General features: G+C 41.9%; 1 protein-coding gene across 1 annotated transcript in view; it reads right to left on the bottom strand.

Moving 5' to 3' along the window:
* Positions 1-23,292, bottom strand: part of LOC126354882 (ER membrane protein complex subunit 8-like) — a 44,289-nt gene extending 20,997 nt beyond the window's left edge. Inside the window, exons 1-2 of the mRNA XM_050004928.1 lie at positions 22,849-23,292; positions 12,537-12,613 (exon numbers count right to left, since the gene is read on the bottom strand). Coding sequence (XP_049860885.1) covers positions 12,537-12,613; positions 22,849-23,058 — 287 coding nt within the window. The 5' untranslated portion in view covers positions 23,059-23,292. The remainder of the gene's footprint in view (positions 1-12,536; positions 12,614-22,848) is intronic.
* Positions 23,293-25,363: the final 2,071 nt, after the last annotated feature.

Genomic DNA, 25,363 nt, shown 5'->3' on the forward strand with positions numbered 1-25,363 from the left:
TGCTTCAGTGCTGTGTAAAGTAAAAGTTATAGTAAGTGGAAGTTGCAAGTTTTTATTCTACTACCAAGCTACATCCTAATTTCCTTCTCCCGATGCAATGAGGACTTGCATTTTTAAATGGAGCTTATCAGAGATGAAGTCAACATGAAGAGAGAATAGCCATTGAAACCACACTTACTTTGTTGTACATTATTGGGGAGACAAGGTAAAACAATAATTATTACAGATCTGGACAATCGACATTACCTCTCCCCAACCACTAAAGTTCCATGTTTCAGAACAGTGCACTCTATGCAGCAGAGTGAAAATTCATTCTGGAAACAACAACAACAACAACAACAACGACAACAACAACAACAACAATAATACCCCCCCCCCTCAGCTGAGCCATCTCACAACTGCTCTGAAGTGTTTTCTACAAAATAAGTTTAAGGTCACATCACAAGATTCTTTGTCAGTGGCCCTTGTTTTAAACGCAAGTGTCTCCCAGCAATCAGAGAATTTACCTGCTCTCTCCGAAGTGTTTCACCAAGTCAATCCTTGATGTAAATGGACAACAACATACTAAATATCCTGATTGATGGGGTGTGAATGTAGGGGTGGAGGGGGAGGTGCATCTAAAGGTTACTGTTAGCCTTTTCTTGACTATCTCAATAACTGCAGCATCTAGTGGAAAGGTTTCCTAGCATGAAATTAAACTACACTAAACTTTATACAAGAAAAGTACTAATCATTTTTTCTCTAGGACTGATAGTTTTAACATTGCATGGGGTGGAAAAACAGCATGTTTTTAAAAACAGTGTTTTAACAGTACAAAATTTATGTACCACATCTAAGCATAGTAGGACCATTTAAGAGATAAATTACGTTTTTGGAGTGTAATAGATGGAAAGGTGGAAATTGAGGTTAGAAGTGAGAGTAAAAATAGGTCACCGGACTGTGGCCATGCTCTTTCCTCCTCCATATACCTGCAAAAATTGAGGAGAGAGCAGGCTACTTTCCAATCTCTCTACTGCACTACATCACAAAAAGCAACTGTATGGTATGTCACAAAGTTATACCGATCCTTCCGCAGATACCCTTATGAATCACTGGCGATGTAGTGCACAAGCACTCCTGGTGGGGAGATGTTTATTTTTCATAAAGTACGTTAACACTAGATTGAAACATTGATTCTTAGCCACTCTATCCCACCGTTTTAGTGTTCTTCTGAGAAAGGTGACTTTCCCCACCACAAATGCTGCCCACTTTTGTGTTTACATACACACTATCTACCCAGCATTCCCTGTTCAGTTCTCTCCTGTATGTAGACAAAATGACTTCATTGAACTAATGTTTGTAATAGTAGAGTTATTTTCAGTTTAATAAATGAGTATTTATTTGCAGTTGTTAAGTAAAGTTTTATATACAATGGCTGAAAAGTGTTTAGTTTGTAGGTGTGATGTTGTCAGTGACATGTGTAGTGTTGGTGGGAAAGAGGGCTGGATTGGTCAATTTGGCATCTTGCTGCCATCTGTCACTGACAGCATATTGTAAGGCCATGGAACCATGGTGTAGTCACTTGGCGTGAATTAACGAATGACTGGAAAGTTATCGTGCTTCTCTCATTAACTGTGTTGCTGATAAGACTGCAGAAATCTGTTCCCTTCAGTAACTGCTGACACTTGCAGAGTGGGCTGCAGTGAATGGAGCCACTAACCACACGTCCACAGTATATTATCGGAGGTAGGTGTCAATATTGTGTCTGATGGAATAGAACTGATCATGTGTAAATCTAGAACAATAATCTGCCGTAATGCATTGCTTGACTTGTGTTGAAATATCTGAAGTTCCTTAACACCTATGTGATTGGTTTTGTTTTGTTTTTGTTTTGCTTTAGGGCACAAAAACAACTGAGGTCATACGCAGCCAAGTCAAATCTACAGAACACAAAGACAGAGAGGAGTTAAAAAGTGACGATATGTCAGTCCCAATTGACATAATAGAAGGCAGCTAAAAGCAGGCACATGGAGAAAGGGCTAAATAAAAAAAAGAAAAGAAAAAAAAAGAAAAAGAAAGAAAGACGCCACAGAGAAACAGAGGTCCAAAACTAAAAATCAAATGGCCTTTGCCATATTGCTTTGGCGGATAAAAAGTACCATGCGGTCAACAACCCGCCTGTCATTTGCTAAAACGGCCGATAACTCAGATGGCAAATCCAAGCGGAAATGCAAACAGTTAAAAAATGGGCATTCCTTCAGGAAGTGGGGGACAATTAAAATTTGGGCGCAATGTGTACAAAGAGGTGGGTTAGCATCACTTATCAAATGACGATAGCTACAAAGGCAGTGGGAAGGCCGAGAGGAGGTCGTCCAAGTCACCGGAAGAGGCTTAATATGCCAGAGCTTATTCCCGTGAAGGGAGGACCATTGGTGATTCCAGGGGACACCACCTCAGGACAGATGGCAACACAGACATTACTGGAGGGAATACAGGAACTCACAGGCTGAGGTACGAGGACTGCAGCCTTGTCAGCACGTAGACATGACCAGGTACCCACAGAAACATCACACTGGCTGTACAGGAGGATCCAATTTAAACCTCTGGACCTCTTCAGATGTTGGATGAGCTGATGCTGAGGTGATGCATTTGACACTTTCAAGCTACAAAAAGTGTTGAAGCCATTGATAGCAGAGACAATGAAATCGACACAGTCTAATACATACTGACAGCATGTTACACATGGGGATGGCTTTCCAGTGTGGGAGGTAGTTGACAGCTCCAGCTGTTGACCTTTTTTTACATAATAGCTCATTTAACAATTTGTCTACTCACATGAGAGAACTGGGCAGGAAATGTTGTGGAGGTATAGCTTGTCTGCAAACTGAAGAGCAAGCAGCACTTGTGGTGGGAAAGTCACCTTTCCCATAATAACGCTACAGCTACTTTACAGAATGACAAAGAAACAATTTCCCTCTAGCATTGAAGAACAGTATGCACAGATTTACGTAGATTCTGTTCATATACGTTTCTTGCACTACTATTATTAGTAATTCACATCTTTATTCCAAGTACTGCTACCTCAATTTGTAGAAAATAAAATTCTCCCGAGTGTATCTGCCCTCTGTATACCCAGTGGATTCACAAGACAAGCTGTGCAAAGGACAGTTTAACTTTGTGAAACATTCTACAGTTGCTTTTTGTGTCAGTGCAGTAGAGAGAATGGTGAACTGCCTGCTCGCTCTTCATTTTGTAGACCTATGAAGAAGTGCAACGACCACAATCCAGTGGACCTACCTTCCACGCTTCTAACCTCACCACCACCTTTCCACACAGTTACACACTGAGAACACAATTTATCTCTCAGTACCATTCTAAGGCACTTATCTATGGCACAAACATTGAATATTTGTTCTTAACCAAGGTCATTTAACAATATACATTAATTTTATACCATTAAAACACTATTTTTAATACTTAGGTGATTTTTTGGGGAACTATTAATCTATGAGAAAAAATGAAAAGGGCCTTTTCTGTGGGAAATTTAACACAGTTTAGTTTTGTATGTGAAACATTTTTGCTAGATGTTGAGGTTTAATGAAGAAAAATATAGAAAGTTACATTTAAATGGTTTTTAACCAACTTTCTGTTCCAATCATCATGTGCACATTGTCACCAATAATGAAAGACACTCTGGGACCTTACCTGAATGGTTATTCAATTAACAAGTATGTAGGGACTTCAAAAGTAAGATACACATCATCCCATACTAAGAACATCATGCATTGTCAGAAGAGAGTACATGTTCAGAGGTTTCTGCTGACACAGTTCTGCTGCAGTACAGTTGATTGGTTTAAAAGAGGGTTGGGGGTGGCGAGACCAAACTGCTAGGTCATTGGACCAGTCCTAAGAATCGATATGTCTCCACTACAGTGTGTGGCTCATCAGTAAGGTGAAGTTCTTGTTCTGAATGAGTGGTGCGACGCCGACAGAAACGCATGACACACGACTTGGCAGCTGAAAACTGGAAGCCATGGGCTAGAGCCTATGACTGCACCTTGCGAATGGCTCCCCGTATGTATCGCTCCGCAACACCAGTATTGAGGAGCAGTATGAAATGCAGAAGTCATCCGCATACAGAGAAGGTGAGACTGCCGGCCCTACAGCTGCTGCTAGACCATTAATAGCCACTAAAAATAGAAAGACACAACAATATGGAGCCCTGCGGAATGCCATTCTCCTGAATACATGGGGAACTATGGGAGGCACTGACTTTGAGATGGAAAGTACGGAGCGACAGGAAGTTTTGGATAAAAATCGGGAGCTGGCCCCACTCATACAATGTGGCAAGGATATGATGTCGCCATATCATGCCGTATACTTTACCTAAGTCAAAAAAGATGGCAACCAGATGTTGGCATCTGGAAAAGGCTTTTCGGATGGCAGACTCGAGGGACATATGATGATCAGTGGTAGAGAGAACCTGGAGGAAGCCACCCTGACAGGGAGCCAATAGGCCACGTGACTTCAGGACCCAATCCAACCACCAACACACCACACATTCCAGCAGCTTACGAAAAGTCGGTGAGGCTGATGGGCCGGTAGCTATCCATATCAAGCGAGTTTTGACTGAGTTTGAGCACCAGAATGATGGTGCTCTCCTGCCATTACGATGGAAAGGCACCATTGCACCATGTCCGGTTGACGATGATGAGGAGATGTCGCTTGTAGTCAGACGAGAGATGTTCACTCATCTGATTGTGGATCTGATCCGGCCCAGGAGCTGTGTTGGGGCAATGTGCAAGGGCACCAAGGCACTCCCACTCTGTATTTGGGACCTTACAGGGTTTACTGTGGCATGTAGTGAACGAGAGGACTTTCCTTTCCATCTGCCATGTGAGAGTGCAAAAGGCTGGGGAGTAATTCTCCGATGCAGAGGCTCGAACAAAGTGCTCGGCAAAGTGCTCGTCGAAGTGCTCGTCAAAGTGCTCGTCAAAGTGCTCGTCAAAGTGCTCGTCAAAGTGCTCGTCAAAGTGCTCGTCAAAGTGCTCGTCAAAGTGCTCGTCAAAGTGCTCGTCAAAGTGCTCGTCAAAGTGCTCGTCAAAGTGCTCGTCAAAGTGCTCGTCAAAGTGCTCGTCAAAGTGCTCGTCAAAGTGCTCGTCAAAGTGCTCGTCAAAGTGCTCGTCAAAGTGCTCGTCAAAGTGCTCGTCAAAGTGCTCGTCAAAGTGCTCGTCAAAGTGCTCGTCAAAGTGCTCGTCAAAGTGCTCGTCAAAGTGCTCGTCAAAGTGCTCGTCAAAGTGCTCGTCAAAGTGCTCGTCAAAGTGCTCGTCAAAGTGCTCGTCAAAGTGCTCGTCAAAGTGCTCGTCAAAGTGCTCGTCAAAGTGCTCGTCAAAGTGCTCGGCAATCACATTTGTGTCGGTAGATAACATGTCATTGATGTTAATGCCAGGGACACTTGTCGGGTCTGGTACCCAAAAAAACGTCTGATCTTCATCCAGACATCTAGACTTGGGAAGGTGACTTATGGCACCCAATGGTCGACACATACCTCTCCCAACACTCCTGTTTCCGTCATTTTATAAGCTGGTGAACAAGGCCATGGAGTCGCTTAAAGGCTATTAGGTGCTCCAGGGAGGGGTGCTGCTTCTATCACTATAGAGCTGGTCGACACTCTTTAATTGCCTCAGCAACTTCCGGCAACCACCAAGGGACTGTCTTTCACCAGAGGCACCCTAAAGAACGAGAGACTGCTATTTTCCGCCGCAGAAACAATCATAGTGACTTGCTCAACGACAACATCAATGACACCATGTGGGGGAGATTCAGCGGTGACAGCAGAGATGAAGGCTTCCCAGACTGCCTTGTTTAAAGCCCATCTGGGTAGGCATCCGTGGACATGATACCGGGGAGTAACAGGAAGATGGGGAACTGGTCATGTGCTCTCCAGTGGAAAGATGGGAGAAGGCAAGGGCTGCAAACTGAGAGATCAATGGACGAATATGTGCCACGTGACACGCCGAAATGTGTGTGGGGGCACCGGTATTTCAGAGGCAGAGGGCAAGTTGTGACAGTACATTTTCGACCTCCCTACCTTGGCCAGTAAGCTTGCCGCCACCCCACAAGGGGTTACGCATGTTAAAATCTCCCAAAAGTAGGAAAGGTTTAGGGAGTTAATCAGTGCAGCCAATACATTCAGGGGTACTGCACCATCTGGAAGAAGATATACATTGCAGACAGTCATTTCCTGTGTCATCCTTATCCTGACAGCCAAAGCTTCAAAAGGGCTTTGAAGGGGCACAGGTTCACTACATACCGAGTTCAGGACATAGACGTAAACTCCACCTGACATACTATTATAGTTGCTACGGTTCCTGTAATACCCCTTGTAGCCGTGGAGGGCAGGGGTCGGCATTGCCGCAACCAGGTGTTCTGGAGGGCAATGCAGAAAGCAGGTGTAAAGCTGAACAGTTGCCCTAGTTCAGCCAGATGGTGGAAAAAAACGCTGCAGTTCCACTGGAGGATTATGTGATTGTGAGACTGGGAAGCATGAAACACTCAATGAGGCAGTCTACACCTCAGGGTCACGTGCTGCCACCAGACGAGTATCCATTGTTTCTGAGGGCCCAGAGAGATCTAGGTTCTCAGTGGACACCAGAATCTCCACCTCATCCTCATACACAGAGCTTGTAGGTAGTGGTGGTGGTGTGGATGTTACGCAGTGCCAGGGACTGAGGACAATGAAGCCCTACGACCAGCTACCTGTGGTTGCTTCAGCCACTGGTGGGTTTCAGCTTTGGCACTGGTAGGAACCTGGAAGTAGGTTGTGCAGGAGCAACAGGGAGGGAAGTACACCCCCCCCCCCCACCCCAACATCAAAGGGGCAGGTGGAGTCTGACAGCTCTGACAGCCAAATGCATGCGACAGAACGCAAGATGGTAGAACCGTTGTCGTAGTGGTGGTGTAGGTTGACATCATTTGCACAGGATGTAACCTCTCGCATTTTCTCTTAGCCTAAGTGTAGGTCAGTCAGTCCAGGGTCTTGTATTCCATTATTTTCCCTTCTTGACAAGAAAGACTCCCCATCAACTCTCGTACACATGAGGGACCGGGGTGAATAAGCTTCCCTGCCAGTATGACAATTTTGGTGTCGTATTTCTTAGCATTGAAGTTAGACGTTGATCACTTAGAGACTGCTGGTGTTCGACCACCAGCAAGAGATGACATACTACACTTCACGGCGTGTCATCCGTCCTGATGCCAACAACTCTGACCAGGGCCCCATCTCACAGGTGCCACCCAGCCTCAGCAAAGGCCACCTGGCAGGATCGCCATTGCCACGAGTCCTGATGCCCCAGGGTGACTACCGCCTACTCCTTGGCATACATGGGGAGTTAACTGTGCAGGCAACAACATGGTGATCAGGAATTAGGCCATCGTCTCAAAAATGATATCGTCAGGAAGTACAAAATGGCTAAGCAGGGATGGCTAGAGGACAAATGTAAGGATGTGGAGGCTTATCTCACTAGGGGTAAGATAGATACTATGTACAGGAAAATTAAAGAGACCTTGGGAGAAAAGAGAAACACTTGCATGAATATCAAGAGCTTTGATGGAAACCCAGTTCTAAGCAAAGAAGGGAAAGCAGAAAGGTGGAAGGAGTATACAGAGGGTCTATACAAGGGCAATGTACTTGAGGACAATATTACGGAAATGGAAGAGGATGTAGATTAAGATGAAATGGGAGATATGATACTGCGTGAAGAGTTTGGCAGGGCTCTGAAAGACCTGAGTCGAAACAAATCCCCCGGAGAAGACAACATTCCATTGGAACTACTGTCAGCCTTGGGAGAGCCAGTCCTGAAAAACTCTACCATCTGGTGAGCAAGATGTATGAGACAGGCGAAATACCCTCAGACTTCAAGAAGAATATAATAATTCCAATCCCAAAGAAAGCAGGTGTTGACAGATGTGAAAATTACCTAACTATCAGTTTAATAAGTCACAGCTGCAAACTACTAACATGAATTCTTTACAGGCAAATGGAAAAACTGATAGAAGACGACCTCGGAAGATCAGTTTGGATTCCTTAGAAATGATGGAACACGTGAGGCAATACTGACCATACAACTTATCTTAGAAGAAAGATTAAGGAAAGGCAAACCTACGTTTCTAGCATTTGTAGACTTAGAGAAAGCTTTTGACAATGTTGATTGGAATAATCTCTTTCAAATTCTGATGGTGGCAGGGGTAAAATACAGGGAGCGAAAGGCTATTTACAATTTGTACAGAAAGCAGATGGCAGTTATAAGAGTCAAGGGGTGAAAGGGAAGCGGTGGTTGGGAAGGGAGTGAGACAGGGTTGTAGCCTACCCCCGATGTTATTCAATCTATATATTGAGCAAGCAATAAAGGAAACAAAAGAAAAGTTCGGAGTAGGTATTAAAATCCATGGAGAGGAAATAAAAACTTTGAGGTTCACCGATGACATTGTAATTCTGCCAGAGACAGCAAAGGACTTGGAAGAGCAGTTGAACGGAATGGACAGTGTCTTGAAAGGAGGGTATAAGATGAACATCAACAAAAGCAAAACGGGGATAATGGAATGTATTCGAATTAAGTTAGGTGATGCTGAGGGAATTAGATTAGGAAATGAGACACTTAAAGTAGTAAAGGAGTTTTGCTACTTGGGGAGCAAAATAACTGATGATGGTCAAAGTAGAAAGGATATAAAATGTAGACTGGTCATGGCAAGGAAAGTGTTTCTGAAGAAGAGAAATTTGTTAACATCGAGTATAGATTTAAGTGTCAGGAAGTCTTTTCTAAAAGTATTTGTATGGAGTGTAGCCATGATTGGAAGTGAAACATGGACGATAACTAGTTTGGACAAGAAGAAAATAGAAGCTTTCAAAATGTGGTGCTACAGAAGAATGCTAAAGATTAGATGGGTAGATCACATAACTAATGAGGAGGTATTGAATAGAATTGGGGAGAAGAGGAGCTTGTGGCACAACTTGACTAGAAGAAGGGATCGGTTGGTAGGACATGTTTTGAGACATTGAGGAATCACCAATTTAGTATTGGAGGGCAGCGTGGAGGGTAAAAATCGTAGAGGGAGACCAAGAGATGACTACACTAAGCAGATTCAGAAGGATGTAGGCTGCAGTAGGTACTGGGAGATGAAGTGTGCACAGGATAGAGTAGCATGGAGAGCTGCATCAAACCAGTCTCAGGACTGAAGACAACAACAACAACAACAACAACAACAACAACTTTGCTTACTCTCTTTCATACCATTACAGACGACCTTCTCTCCATACAATCTTTATATCCCACACTTATCTCCATTACCAAAATAGTTAATCCTAGGTGTCTCTGTATGTTACTAGTGCCTACAGTCCAGACACCACCTTATGCTGTGTGGCAGGAGGTACTTCTGTCTTTTTCCCCCCTTCCCTGTTCCACTCACAAATGGCATGTGGGAAAAATGCTTATCAGTACAACTACACAGAACATCTAATTTCTCTAATTTTCTCACCAAGATCATTTCACGAGACATGGAAGGGAACAATATGTTGCCCAACTCTTCTTGCAATGTAAGCTCTCTAAATTATTACAGAAAACCTCTTCATAGAGCACAATGCCTCTCTTATACCATCTGCCATTGGAGCTTGTTGAGAATTTCTGCAACACTCTCCCATTCAGTAGTTAGTTGATTAGTAAATGTTAGTAGTAAAGGATCTTGAGACAAAATGTGCTACTCAAACTGTCCCTTCTTTTTGTGCCAAGCTGTGCCACACATTTCATTTCTTCCCTATTCAATTCAACGTATCTCCAGTAAGTATGTGTGCTGTGTACACAACAAATACCACAAAAGTTCGCAGCCACACAAGCACAATCACTTCCATGCAGCAGCTCCCTGCAAATGGTGTTTACAAATACAAACCTCTTTCTGCTTCTGCGCCACATTCTTCAGCAAATCAATGAAAATAATCAATTTTTGAAAATATAATCTAACTGAATGAATAAAATATCCACCCATGAAGCAATGGCATGAGAAAACACTTGTAAAAGATACTATAGCATGCATGCTTTCAGAATCAGTGACCCCTCATCTTGGCACAAGGGTTGAAGGGAAAGGAAGAATGATGGAAGAGAAGTACTGGCGAGGTTTAGGAAAAGGTGTACAGTTCGGAAAAGTTGCCCAGAACCCCAGGTCAGGGGAGACTTGCCGCATGCGATGAGAAAGAAAGACTGTTGGGGACTGCACCACATGTGATTTGAAAATCTGAGAAGTTAAAGGTGGAAGATAGGATAATACGCAAGACAGAAATTACAGCCAAAACATTGGCATGAGTTAATCACAGCAGAAAGCTAAGTGCATTGTATGTGACAGAGGTGGGAAGGGGTGGTGGTGAAAAAGACAGGTTAGAAAATTAAGAATGTAGGAAACTACAAAGGAGTAAGGAAGGGAATAGTTACTGTGAAGAAATGACAAGACCAAAATAATTTATGTAAATTAAGGCCAGGTAGGTGACAAGAAGCAAGAACATGTTGCAGCACCAATTCCCATGCACGGAGTTCTGAGAAACTTGTGCCTGAGGCAAAAATCCAGATGGCATGTGTGATGAAACAGGCACCGAGTTTATGACTGTCATCTTGTAGAGTATGCTCTGCAACAGGATATCATGTGTTGCCACTATACACCCTCTGCCTATGACCATTCATCCTAACTGACGACTTGGTGGTAGTCTTGCTGATGTAAAAGGCTAAACAGTTTTTACATAACAGCTGGTATAAGACGTGTCGTACACTGGCAACGTGAGTGCACTGGCAACACACAATATCCGGCTGCTGAGAATACTCTACATGACAGTCATGACTTCAGTGCCTGTTTCACCACACGTGCCATCTGGATTCTTGCACAACACACCAGTTTCTCAGAACTCCGCTGCAGGGAACTGGTGCTGTAACATGTCATTGGTTCCCGCTGCCACCTGGCCTTAATTTACATTAATTTCTTCAGTCTCACCATTTCTTCACAATAACTATTACGTTCTTCACTCCCTTTTAGTTTTCTACATCTTTCATTTTCTGGCCTGTCTATTTTTCACCCCCCCCCCCCCCCACCTGTCACATACAATGCACTTGGCATTTTGCTCCAATTCACTAACACACGATGTTTTGGCAGTAATCTCTGCTTTGTGTATTACCTTTAAGCTCTGGGGTTTTGAAATCTCGTCTGATGCAGTCCCCATCCATCAGTCTTTCTTTCTCATTCCGACCAGTGAGTCTCCCCTGACCTGGGTTCTGGATTACTTCTTTGAACTCTACTACTTTTCCTAAACTTCACCAGTGTTTTCCTTCATCCCCCTTCAACCCTTCTGCCAGAAAAAGTAGCCACTAGCTCCAAAAGCTTACAATTTGTAATAACTTATATCCTACTGCCAGTTAGTGAGCAGATTTTTTTATCCATTTCTTCCACCAAAGGCACAAAACACGATGTGTTCAGAGCTCAGTTCAGTGCCTTCAGTTAGCTCATTGCAGTTCTCTGAACACTACATTACGACTTGGCAGATTCCAGTTACAGGGAACTTGGGCCATTAACAGAGTGCTGCAATATTACTTTCAGCCACAGTGACAATACCATAGACTGTCAAGAAACAACTAAATTATTTAGATATCACTGTATCAGGTACAGGCCATCAAGTGCCATGCATAAAACTCTACCAGAGTTAAACACTATATTACAATACAATATTAATAAATGTTATTAGTTGTTTCTTACTGTGTTGCCACATTTCTTTTCTAGTGCCATCACGTCACGTATAGTAAGCATGCAATTTGCCGCCTTTAAAGAAGCATATCAGTAAAACCACTTTTCTGCTACCAGGACTGTTTGGGCTCAGTTAATAAGCATCCAGTTACAACATTCTCAACAATCTGATTCACCCATCAATCATCATTCTTCTATAACATTACATTTCAAAAACGTCTATTATCTCCTTGACTTTGCTCTTTTATCCCACGTTTCACTTCCACATAACGTTATACTCTAGACAAATACTTGCAGGAAAGACTTCATATGACTTAAATTTGTATTCAATGTTAACAAATTTCTCTTTGTAAGAAATGCTTTTCTTGCTATTGGCAGTCTCCATTTTATATGTGCTCTATTTCAGCTACTGTCAGTTACCATATTTTGCTTCTCAAATGGCAAAAATCATCGAGGCCTAGTACTTTTAGTGTCATTTCCTAATTCAATTTCCTCAGCTCTGTCCGATTTAATATGACTACAATCTTAAACAGAGCTCTCCTTGAAAAGGTACATTGAAATCAAGAAACACTGTTGCAACTGGATCAAGAAATGCAATGAAAGTAGCATTCACAAACATTTTCTTGAAGAGGAGGCAGTGGAAATCTGTGCTAAATAACAATATATTTTAACAATAAATCTACACTACTTTCCTCAATAACTTAACAAACGTTTCCAATGACTCATTCTTCATTTTCAAAGTGATTTTATTTCACACTTGGCAAATTTATTTATTTAATGCTTACCTCATATCTCTAATGTTCTCATTTGCCATATAGTAACCAGCTATAACTAGTCCAGCTTTTGACGCCCAAAAATCTACCTAGAAACGAAATAAAACACATTATAAATGCAATGTAGCTTATAATTAAATAAACTATTTATAATTGGTAACAACAAGCACTTCTTTTATAAGTTTCAGATTTTTACGTACCACATTCATTGTCATTGCTGACAATGATAAGAATTTTCAAAATCATTGCGTGTAAACAAATATGTATTATCAGTGTGTTTATATAAGATAACAATATAAGTAATCAATATATTAAACATATCTTCACAGACTAACCACACATAATAGATTACAATGCAGTATATCACAGTTTTGTAATCTACTGTCCAAGGGAACATTTTTTCTAAACTAGCAATTTCTGACCCCGCACCCACAATCTGCTGGAGAGAGCAACAAAATTTAAGTTTAGCCTCTGACTACGGAAGTACTTACTTATGTCTGCAGTAAAAGAAAAAACCAAGAATTGACACCCCAAATGACTCCCTATATCACTGTTCTGCACCTCGTATGTAAGTATGGAATACTGCTTCCAATTCATCATTTAAGGGGCTATAAGTTTTATTGACACTGTATGTCCTCACTTTCTTTACGAGATGCCTATTGTTTACAAAGCCAAAAGCTCTGCTCAAATATAGAAATATTCCAGTAGTGTGCATACCTTATTCTATATGACTGGAAGAATCTGCAACAGCAGTAATTGTGATTAAATGGTTCCCATATCCATGCTGTGACTCAGTAATCTTTGCTTATCTTGAGAAGAGGGCAGTAACTGAGATAGAATAACAGTATCAAATATTTTACTGAAGGTGGGTAGCAGTGACATCAGTCTGTAATTTGAAACTTCTGCCTACCTTCCCATCTTGTCTCTGATGATCAGACTTACTCTTAAGGTACTTGGGTATACATTTCACCTAATACTCCAATTTATAAGATAGTCAAAGGATCTAGTCACTTCATTCACACATTTTTTACCACCACACTTGAGATACCGTCCTGTCCATATGTCTTTTCTATAGCTTTAAGTTAAATAGCTCCTACCAGCGACATGTGAGTGCTGGTAATCTAGAAGACAAACCACCACAGCGCACCACCATCAGACAAATTTCAGGTAGTTGAGGGCACAGATACAACACTTAAAATGTCAGTGCCCACTGCAGATCACATGCTACAGGTAACTACCACAGTTGCATTGAGTAGAGTCCCCTTAACACAAAAGAAACTTATGGATAAGTCTGGCGTGGCCAATAGCCAGTTGGCACAGTATGATGGTATTTTTCTGAAAGGCCTGGAGAGAAATATGCCATATCTTCATGGTTCCCTTAATTGCTCTCAACTTGTTGAGGCACATAGTAGCCTGCAATTCCATATCCTGTGTTTGCAGAATTTTATGTTGCAGTTGGAATCTTAAGTATGCGCCCGGTACTCTAAGTTCAAGTTTGTCTCCTGTGGTTTCTTCTTAAGCTAGTTTGTCAGTGAGTTCATTTCCTGAAATATTCACATGGCTTGGTGTACAGATGAATGTTACTCTCATTCCAGAACTGTGGAGATCAATTAATTGGTCTTGGATGTTAGTGACCAAAAGGTTTCTGGGGTAGCAATGAGATATGTCCTGTAAGCAGCTCATGGATTAACTACAAACTAGGAAGAGTAACCCATAATATGGTGACCATCTCTGAAAGCAATTGGCAGAGAACACTTCTTGTGCCTCTTGGTTGTGCAAAAACAAAACCAACATTTTTTTTTAGGGCCACAAAAAGAGATCCATCCAAATCAAAGACAGAACTGATTATACACCATGGAGGGGAGGGGCGGCACGAGAGAGAACTCTATGCTGGAGGAGGTCCTTGAATAGAGCTTCCAATTGTATACCAGCTGGTCTACCCATTTTTGGAATTTTTGTAAACTGTCTAATCGAGTAACACAGATGGGTAGGCATCTGACACACTGTGGCCACATCGTTTGCCAACAGTTGCTAGTGTCTGACCGCAGCAGTGATATACCAGCTTTCACCAGGAGGCTGTCGACAGGACTCTTACAGAAAGTTCCAGCTGCCAGCCGCATACCACTGTGGTGGACAAGGTCTAACAAGCTGATGGTGCTGCTGACCCATGTGCAACATATCCATAGTCCAGCAGGGATAAAACCAAAGCTTTGTTGAATGGCACAAACCCATGCAGTCTACACCCCAGGTGGTGTTGCTGAGGAATCTGAGGGTACCAAGTTTTCTTGGGCAGTTTGCTTTTAGCTGGCATACAAGTGGTGACCATTTTAACTTACTGTCAAATAAGATCTACAAATCTGAGTTTCGATGACAAAGTAACTGGTTTCTGAGGAAAAGTTCCGGGCACAGGTGTATTCCCTGTATCGGTGAAAAGCACATAGCATCAGTTTTCATTTGAGAAAATTAATACCCATGATCAGGGTCCAATAATGTACTTTATGCATGCCCACCTGAAGTTGGTGCTCAGTGATGTGCAATGATGGAGAGCTGTAATACAGGCAAATGTTGTTCACACACAGCGAAAGTGAGACTGGGGGTTGCACTATAATCATACCACCATTGACTGCACTGCAGAAGAGCTGTCTGGGATCATCTAAGGGATAGAGTATTATTGATAAAAGTGGGTAAACAGCCCCAGCAGCCCCACTCAAGTGGTTGAGATAGAATGATATGGTGCCAAGAATATTGTACCTCTTTTAGGTCAGAGAACACAGTGATCAACTGTTGGCAACACACAAAAACATTGCACATGGCACATTCCAGACAAATCAGTTGGTCTTTTGTGAACCAGAATGCCTGAAAGTTGCTTTGAAATTGTGATATAGATGTCCTTCGGCTTCCAGGCACCAACACAAGTCATCAGTTGACCATTCATTTGAGTAATATGCATAGCCTGTTCATTATAGAGATTGGTCAATAATTAGTCAAGCTTGGAGGATCTGTCCCACTATTGGGAGGGAAATCCACTTCCCGCTAAATATGATTGAAAAAGCTGAGGATGGGTTTTATGCAGTTGTTAAGATGTTTCAGCATTTCATTATGGATTTTATTGGGACCAAGGGCTGTGTCCGACACTCTGCTATAGCACCAAAGAAATACCACTCACTGAACAGAACACAATGGAAGGATAAGGAGTTTCACTCCATCAAGCATTTCTTGGTAAGGAAATTAGGGTGGTACTTTCTACATGCGGACACTTTGGTGAACTGGAATGTGGAGTTTAATCCATAGTTGATACAATGAGTTGTGGGCTCCCATAGATGATACATACTGTTCGCAATACTCCTGCTTTCTCTTCCTTATTAAAAACTATGCCTTCACTAAGAGTCTTTTGAATTTAAATGTTCCATAGAGGGGTGGCACTTGTGTCATTGAAGTGTCCTGCAACACACTGATAGCTGCAGCTATTTCTTCAGATCACCATGGCACCTGTTTTTAATAGTACAGGGTTGTGTTTCTCAGAACAACGTCTCCTGTAGTCCCATCCCAACTGCAAAGTAAGCAGCCATTCATTGATGGAGTTCAGCCAGGTATTGATGGATAGTAGCTGTTACAGAATCACTGAAGAAACATTAGACTGCGATCTGAGAAAGCAGTGAAGAGTAAACGGGAGTACAAATTGGTTTGCTGCTTCACTTGAATATGCAGTTCTGCATAGGCTTAACCTAAGAGAAAGGGGGGGAGGGGGGGGGGTGATGGAGGACAGGTCAACCAGAGCAGGAGAATTCTGTTTAACTCGCAGTTTATCCTCCTGTCCTTGTGAGGTTTACACTTCCCTGAGGACTTTCGTTTTTCGTGGCATGATTTCTGGGAGAGACAAGTATTGTGCCTTTCAATAACCCCACAGCCTGTGACCCTATCGACACGGGGTGGTTATAGACTGCTAGTCCGTTTGCTCTTGGGAGTGTGGCTTCTCAGCAGTGCCCTCTTACCTATCGATGGCAAAGGATGATGAGGACAATGCCAGAGGATGATGGGGTGATTAACACTGGTGCTGCAGGTATAGGGGTTCAGGGAGCTTGTATTCATTCTCACGACTATAAAACAGCCATTGGTGGGTTGCTATGGCCACTAGTCACTGTTTCAGATCTTGTCATTGTACTGGGTGTCAGTTCTGACACAAAGTTTGACGCTGTACCGACTGGAGGGTTCACGCTTTTTCATAGCTTCTTGATAAGACAGGCACTGTTTTATATTCCTGGATTTTCTTCTCCCTCTTGAGAACTGAACATGATAGCAAATGACAGGCTTGGAGTTCCGAGTGGTTTACACATGTAGGGGTGACAAATATTGACAACTCATTGACTATTGCATTGTTCAGCTTGAGAGTATGGGAAGACAGCCAGGGACACTAAGACAGGAAACTAGAGACATAAGACATTTGGCAGGCATACATGGTAGTGTTTACATTACACAGGGTAAACACCAACAGAAATAGCTAGCAAATTGCGGATGCTCTGGCTGGCTGTCCCAAGGGAGAAGTTCAAAGAATTAACTGGTAACTTCTTATACTGTCTAGATGCTGTTGTAATGTGTCACAGTAGATGGTGGTTACAAACAGACATATCTCAGCACATCCAGCAAGCATTATCTTTGCTCTTGAGTACAGCAACATCAATGGATTCACACACAGAGAGATGGGACATGAGTGAAACTGTTGAAATAGTGATCCCTACTTGTGAGACGGGAGTCTACACCCTTAGAGTGGAGCTAACTGGTGTAAGACACTAATCTTGCTACCCATACTAGGAAGAGCAGTGATGTTTAGCTTTCAGCTGAACACTGTTGCTATAAGCATGGAGTTTGTTAGTGTAAAGACAAGGCACATCCTTACCTACAGAGTAAGAGAACAGAAAGGAGTCGAATGTGGTTGACCAGAAGTAGCCTGGAGGTGCACAGCCAGATTGGCTGATGTTGCAAAGTGACAATAGATTTGCGGGCCAACTACATATTTTCTGTTGCCACAATCCTTTAACAGTTCCACATTTTTGTCTTTAGAAGAGTTTAGTTGGAACATTTGAAAATCAAATCTGTGTTGCCCCAGGTAAGCTCTGAATTAAGTGTTTTCCCACTTGGGAGTGCTGCTCTCAAATGTTTGTACTTTATGATGTGCACAGGGATTTCTACTTTGTTAGCTCTCACCCCACAAACTCAGTGACTTCTGTTTTGCCAACATTTGATTCTTTGCTTTCTGTAATGCTTAGGATTAGATTTAAGTGCATTAAACAAGTGATATTCAGATCATTAAGTTCCTCAAGTCACATACATGTATCCTTATTGAGTATCAAAATCTGCATCTCTCACAGCTTCCCTGCGCCAGTGTTTGATGGTGATGCAAGCAATCACTTGTCATAGGAAGTTCATCTTTCTCCATTAGCTGCTAACTGCTCAGAAATTGTAGATCAACGTGAAACCCCTTTTAAGCTCTAATACACTTCCTCTATCCTATGCCAGAACACGAAAGGGTTGTACACGAGTGCTGCCCTCAAATGTTGCCCAGCCACAAGCCCAACCCGTAACCTCAATAAGTACTGTGGGAGGACGTGTCCAAATCTCTGGCTCTGAAGACACCTCATAGGAGAAGGAAAATAGGGCTTGGCATCAAACCTATTACCTATGGCCTTAATTTTATCAGGGAAAACTTTCATCCATCAAAGGCTAGGATGAAATCTCCTATGTCTGCCCTATTATCCTTAGATCTCCTTTCGACACGACAAACAAAATGGACTCCATGCTGCTCAAGGCTAGCACACAATTCTTCATGGGTTTGTAGCATTAGGTTTCAGTGGAAAATCACAATTTGAATTATTTTGAGTTTGTTATAAGAAGAGATGGTAACTGGTATACATCCAAACTTGTCATAAGCCTGAAGCTGCAATCAGGTAGCACTCCATGCTTTGATAAAAAAAGATCTATTTCTCATCTTCTCTATCTCAGCAACTTCTCCAAACCAATTTTCAACAAAAAACAGTGGCTTTGTTGTTTTGAAAGGTTCTCCATCAGTTCTGGAGCATAACAAGAATGGGCAACCTGTCCACCTCCATTTTTCCTTGCCTGACCTCTCAGCCAATGGTTTTTTTTAAGGGCGCGAAACATCTAAGGTCATAAGTGCCCAGTGAAGAACCAGATAATGCGGGGGCCGCGAGGGGAAAAAACCACTGCGACATCCAATACAAAAAGGAAGACAAAACAAATCTAAAACATCAAGATGTTACAGAGGAGTATCTAAAAGACGTCGACAAGAAACCGGAGTCACCAGGTAAAAAGCAAATATCTTTTGCCATATTACTGCTTTTTAACAAACTTAAAACATGAGCCACAGTTCGCAAGTCATCTGCTAAAATGTCCGGCAAAGCAGGCAAAACCCAACCCTGAAAGGTAAGTGGCTAAAATAGGGACAGAGGATCAGGAAATGTCTGACCGTTAATGGCTGGCTACAGAAAGGGCAGCTGGGTGCAGCGTCGCCACTCAAAAAGTGGCGGTGACTAAAGTGGCAGTGCCCTATTTGCAACCGAGCTAACATTACTTCCTCACGGTGAGACGGCCTGGAGGAAGTCGACCAGGCTGTTGGGAGAGGTTTCACTTCTTTGACTTTGTTCCCTTGAAGGGAGCACCAGTGGTTTTTCTCTTAAAAACTGACAAACTGTGGTCTTTGACACCGTGACTGGTGTCCAATATTTCAGGTTTATGGTTGAATGCTATAATTTCATCATCTACAGCGAATGTTGACCATTGGCATCTGCATTTTTACAGCTCCAGAATAATCAACTGTCAATCCAACTGCATTACCTGCATTTCATAGCTCAGTTCGTGACTGACATTTGGTACTTAAGTTTCAAATAGTTCTACAGCAAACAGGAGAGAGTAAAGAAGTACTGAAAGTTATAGGCCAACACAAAGCAAAACCAGCTGGACACTTAATCAGACATGATATTCTGCTACAAAGCAATATTATAGGCGAGATAATGACAGGATGACCAAGAACATCCTATTTGAAAAATATGATCAGCAAGGTGAGATGCTCTTCATACATGGAGATGGTGAGGCTAAAGAGAGGAACCAGTGGCTTCAGAGACAAGGCTTAACCCTTTGAAAGGCACAGTAGTTTCTAATGAGCTGCCTACAGTGCAGAGCTGAGGGATCTGCTGCCAGGAATTTTGGCCCTTCAATTGCAGTGCGTGCCCCTGCCAACTGCTGATGCAGCAGCATTCTGTGATGAAGTCAATGGCCAGACAAGGACATATTTACCTGTATCACTAAGTCACCGTGTATCTGAGTCTGTCATGGACTAAGTTATCCAGGCATGCACACTATGAGAGGACTGGTCCAATGCTTTGTATGATTTAGCATGTAGAAAGACTGCCCCTTACAAACCCAGGAATGTGCCTCCTGCAAAGTGACTCACTATTTACAGGTACCAGGAACATTACTAGTGATCCATGTTTTACACATCTGCATGTGGATTTTGTTGGCCCCCTTGATATTTCTCATACTTGCAAAATTGCCTGGTCTACCCCTGTCTCATGCCATAATAGACCAGCCACTTCTTCACAGACCTCACCACTACAGAACACATCATCTTGTACCGATTCCCAATTGTCCAGCTTTGGAACCACAATGTTTTCGAGGCCTCTATCAAGTTGCAGAATGGTGACACTCGAGGTAAATTTATAATTAGGTAAAATTTTACGTATAATCAGTTTCAAAAAGTTTCATGCCAATACTGTATGGCATATGAATTACTTTATGGGCAATCTGAATCCATTTACATACCATAAAAACAAAACTGGAACCATTTTTAGAAACTGTGTGTGTGTGTGTGTGTGTGTGTGTGTGTGTGTGTGTGTGTCCCTAATTTTTCTAAATAAAACTTTTCCAGTTACTTAAATTGGTCACCCATACATAAATTTCCTATGACAAAACCTAACGAATAGCTCCAGATTGCTTCATAATATCAGCAATTATGTTTGCAAACTTTTTTTTCTGTGCCTTGACTACCCCCAGTATATGTCCTACTAACATGATAGTGTAGTTCCAGCATACAAGAAGAAACAAGGGGGGTTACGGAAGTGTCAGATTCCACCTGTCTGCTTTGATCCACGACATCATCAATATGGCGGAAATGGCTATTCTAAGCGTCTCCAACATGGCAACTATGATGTCACTACATATACATAGCAACAAACATGAAAATACATATAAATAAGACAATAACATCTTCCTCTTAAAATACAATCAAACTAACAGGATGACCGCACGAAACTGGTTTTTTTTGGGAGGGCACAAGCTTAATATAACAAAAAACACCACGATCTCAAAACACACAAAATGATGAACAAAAAATAATTACAAAATCTATAGGAATCTGACACTTCCTTGACCTATATAGGTCAACCGCAGCTGACGATACCGGAACACCAAGACCTACATATAAAACTATGAAAATTGAGATCGGTCATTTCCTTTGACCTTTATAGGTCAACAACTATTGATACGAAAACATTAACACCTACAACTATGAAAAACAAAAACAAAACCACAACACCTCAAAAATACAAAACCCAAACATCCCTACGTAAATTAAAGCACATTCAATGCACAATAAATACACAGAACATTACAGCTCGAGAAAAATAGACAAAAAAAATTATCACCAACAAACAAAACAAGACGACATATACAAACACAACCAACTCAAACTCCACGCTATAATGATGTCATACACAGCACCCTTACGTCATGGGTCCAAGCAAACGGGTGGAATCTGATGCTTATGTTGACCCAAACAAGGAAACAATGAATGAAGTCAAGTTTTGTTCTTTGCCAAGTCTTGATTTAGTATCAAAGTACTAACTAATTCACATCTGGATACAGCATGAACTACCTAACACCTCAACAATTTCATACAGTTGTGGTGGACTGTTTGTAGGGTACAAAATGGTTTTGACAAATATAAGGTTTTCAGATACAAAGAGTCTTGACTCAAAGTTAAATTTCCAATATTTTTATTTTCCACATTATAGTACCATTAGTGATCCTTTATTTTCTATGGATGGCAGTAATAACATAAATAATGCTCAATCAATGGATGACCTGCTACCTTCTGAGGAACATTAAAATGTCATGGTCAGTGTGTTACTAGGAGTTGAGACTAATTAAATACATTTGGGATTTACTTGGAAGATTTATTGCAGGCAGGCTAGCAACAGTTGTGCATTAAGTCTTACAGAGCACTGAAATATTCCTCAGAAGCAGACTGATAACAAAACATGCTGGCAGATTAAAATTGTGTGTGTGGTCTGGACTCTAAAATCTCACTGAATCCATGCTCTTTGAATCAACACTAGGCGATTTCAGAGACCAAATGCTGCATTAAGATGATAACTTTGGTTACTATGCCTGGTTTTTTACTGTCTCTGAGAATTCAATATGTTAAAATCTACCTTGGTGCATTATATCTACTAAATGTCATGACTATGAATCAAAGAGCCTGTTTGTGTTGCTATGAATTTCATTGTTAATAACAAATCTATGCACGATCATGTTTGCCAGAAGTTTTTAGTCCTGTAATAAAAGATACGCTATCTGAAATCTATTTGACCTCTCCTCTTTGCTTAATAATTTTGATATTCTAGCTGCTGGTCATTGAAACTTGGCATTTCAATTGTACAGACAAATGTTTCTTGTATAATAAATGGTCCTTCCTTTGTTTTTTTTTCTTCTCAGCACCAAACACACAGTCACTTCCAATTAGTAAACTAACTATCAATAAATTTACTTTTGTAGTGGCAGTTGTGCATTACTTGCTAGCTCCAAAAATGTGGAATCTAGAAGAAGCACTTGAAATATTTGTTATAAACTGGATTCCCTTTCACGTTAAAAAGAGGGTTCCCTTTTTCATTTGGAAAAGTAGTTGTTTCAATAAACAAGATCATCAAATGTTTGCATGGTTTAATGTATAATATTTGAAATGTTTTTCGCATTAAATATTTGTCACTCACGATGGAAACCATTCATCGAATATGAACTGCACTGATGATCCTGTTCGATAGAATTTTTTGGACAAAATGACTTAATGATAAATTCGAACTGGTATTACAATTCTGACAAAACACATTTGTTTCTTTAAGCAAAATGACACCAAGCATATAATGTTCCAACAACTATCATACTCCTGACAGGCAATACGGTGTATTTGCAATTCATACAGAACTTTTTCTTAGCACTGACAATAGGATGGTATTAGTAGCAACACTGTATTTACCTGCGTCAGTGCTACCTCCGTCATTGGGAACACTTGTAAACATATGTGAAACAATGGAACTGCATCGGTAATCACCAATCCTTTGGACTTCGCATCCTTCGACTTTGAATCTTCGGCTAACAAAAGACCATTTACAGCACAATGCGGATATTTTGCTGCATGAAGAATCATTTTACAATACGCGCGAGCAGAAAACTTTACTTCCGCCATTCTCGCTTGCAAAGATTACTACTAAGAAGAAGTCATAGTTAAAACCACCATTCAGCAGTAATTTAGCAAACTGTGAATTTATGTCTGTAAAACCGGAATGTCATGTGCGCTTAAAACTGGCTCCACTTAATTGATGCTAACTCGTTTCCTCGCCAAAAGGGCTACGCAACAGTTGATAAGCACAAACAGCAGTTACAGTTAAAAGGCATTTAATTGTTTGGTATCTACATCTAAATCCACGTCTATTCTCAGCTAAACGTCGCGAGGTGCGTGGCAGAGGGTACTTCCCATCGTATCAATTATTCGCGTTTCTTCATACTCCATTCACGTATGGAACGCGCCAGGAATGATCATATCGAGACAGTTAACTGATTAAGTAATTACTGCAGCTCGAAATGTGACTAATCTGCTTCATACTTTTACTCATTATTCGATTAATATTTAGAGCCATATAATTTTTTGTGTTGGATCGAGTACTCGATCAACGCAGTTCGAAATACGACCGCTCGCTTATACTTTTGTAGCGACATAACATCTCTGACTTTGTAAAGTAGGTTCACTGCCCCGCGAGGCAGTAGGAGTTAGTAAATAGTATGGTCTGCACGCTCGTAAAGCTTCCATCTGTTATGTATATGTGCTTACTAATAAGTAGTGTAGAAATCGTATCTTCATGCTGTGTCACTATTCTGCTACCATACAACCTGTACCCTCTTTGCCACTGTGGACACCCCGAATTTCCGCGTGGCGCCGCGATTTCGCTGTGCCGGTTACGCCATCGAGAGTGCTACCGTTACAAACGGTAGGACATCACCACTTTTTCGGTAATGTCGACAATATCTCTCAACAAGTGCTCGTGAATTCCACGAACATCCCATGTGCAAAACTGCTGAATGTCCGCCAAGGCTTGAACGACACTACAGTGCCAAACGACATAGTGACGATGCTTTCATTATTCGCCACATCTTCGGACCATTCTCACATCACCGCCGATGCTAAATAGTGAACTGTGCCACGACGAGTGTCGAATTTCCCTACTGACATCACGACAATCATTCCAGATTCGGTCCTGAGCTCACAGCTCATTACCGATATGCGATGTGTTAAAAGTGTCGATAATATTGCAACAATGCACACTACACTTCGTAACCGAAACAGTTTAGTGTGACGTTTTGAACATACATGTCCGACCAAACCTCCCAGGGCCGTATCGTAGGAGAATATTTTATCTTCTCCACAACCTTGCATATCTGGGCATGTACCCTACCATACACCTCATAAAGGAGCAGTTTGTCTGCCCTAACATTAAAAGGATTGTGCCAAGTGGACCAGGACTTGCATTCCGTACCAACAGGCAAAAACTGGCTGTCATGCACAACCCCCATTTGGTAAATTCCCGATTCCAAAGGGGCAGTGCCAGCATGTCCATATTGACATCGGAGGACCACTCCCTGAATCATATGGTTATCATTACATTCTGTCAATGATAGCTTGTGTGACACTATGGATGGAGGTCAAGCCCATATCCGACTTATCACCAGAGACAGTAGCAAAAACTTTCGTCAACCGTAGGATTGCCAGATTCAGTTGCCCCGTCTCCTTCACATCAGACCAGGGTCAGTATCTTAAATCCCAACTAAGTAATGACTTTGCCACCTATGCGAATGTCACTGGTTCCAAACTCAACGATGAAAGCTGCTCTCACGTGCCACTCAAATCGTGTATGGAGGCCCTGCCATGGTTTCTCCTGGGCATTCGCAAGGTACATAAACTAGATCCTGACACGTCGCTCGCCATAGTACATGACAAGCCCATCACCCTACCTACTGAATCATGAAATGGTCCTCGCAGACCGAGACTTACCAGACTTAGTCGCATGTGTACCCACAAATATACAAAACATCTATGTGCCACTCCCTTCCATCACATGACACAACGAATTTTTATTCATAAAGACCTGGCAACATGTTTTCATGTGATGCTATGTACAAACAGTGTGAAACCCGCCCTACAACCGCCATTCACAGGACTAAACCGAGTGTTGAAATGCAATACCAACACTTTGATATCGTAATTGCTGTAAAACAAACAACAGTGTCAGTGAACCAGGTTAAACCAGCATGGACTTTAGCGCACCTGCCACAACAGATGCTTCCCTCCTAACCGCATCCTATGCACCTGTTAGTCAGTTTCCAAGAGCATATGAATTTCCACAATTTTCTGCCTTACGACATATCCATCACATTACATGATACTGAGCTTGTGATTGCTGTCACCTGAATGGACAAACAGTCGGGTGCAAGCACTG

Source organism: Schistocerca gregaria, chromosome 3 (genome assembly GCF_023897955.1).
Source record: "Schistocerca gregaria isolate iqSchGreg1 chromosome 3, iqSchGreg1.2, whole genome shotgun sequence".
In the NCBI taxonomy this organism is placed as follows: Eukaryota; Metazoa; Arthropoda; class Insecta; order Orthoptera; family Acrididae; genus Schistocerca; species Schistocerca gregaria.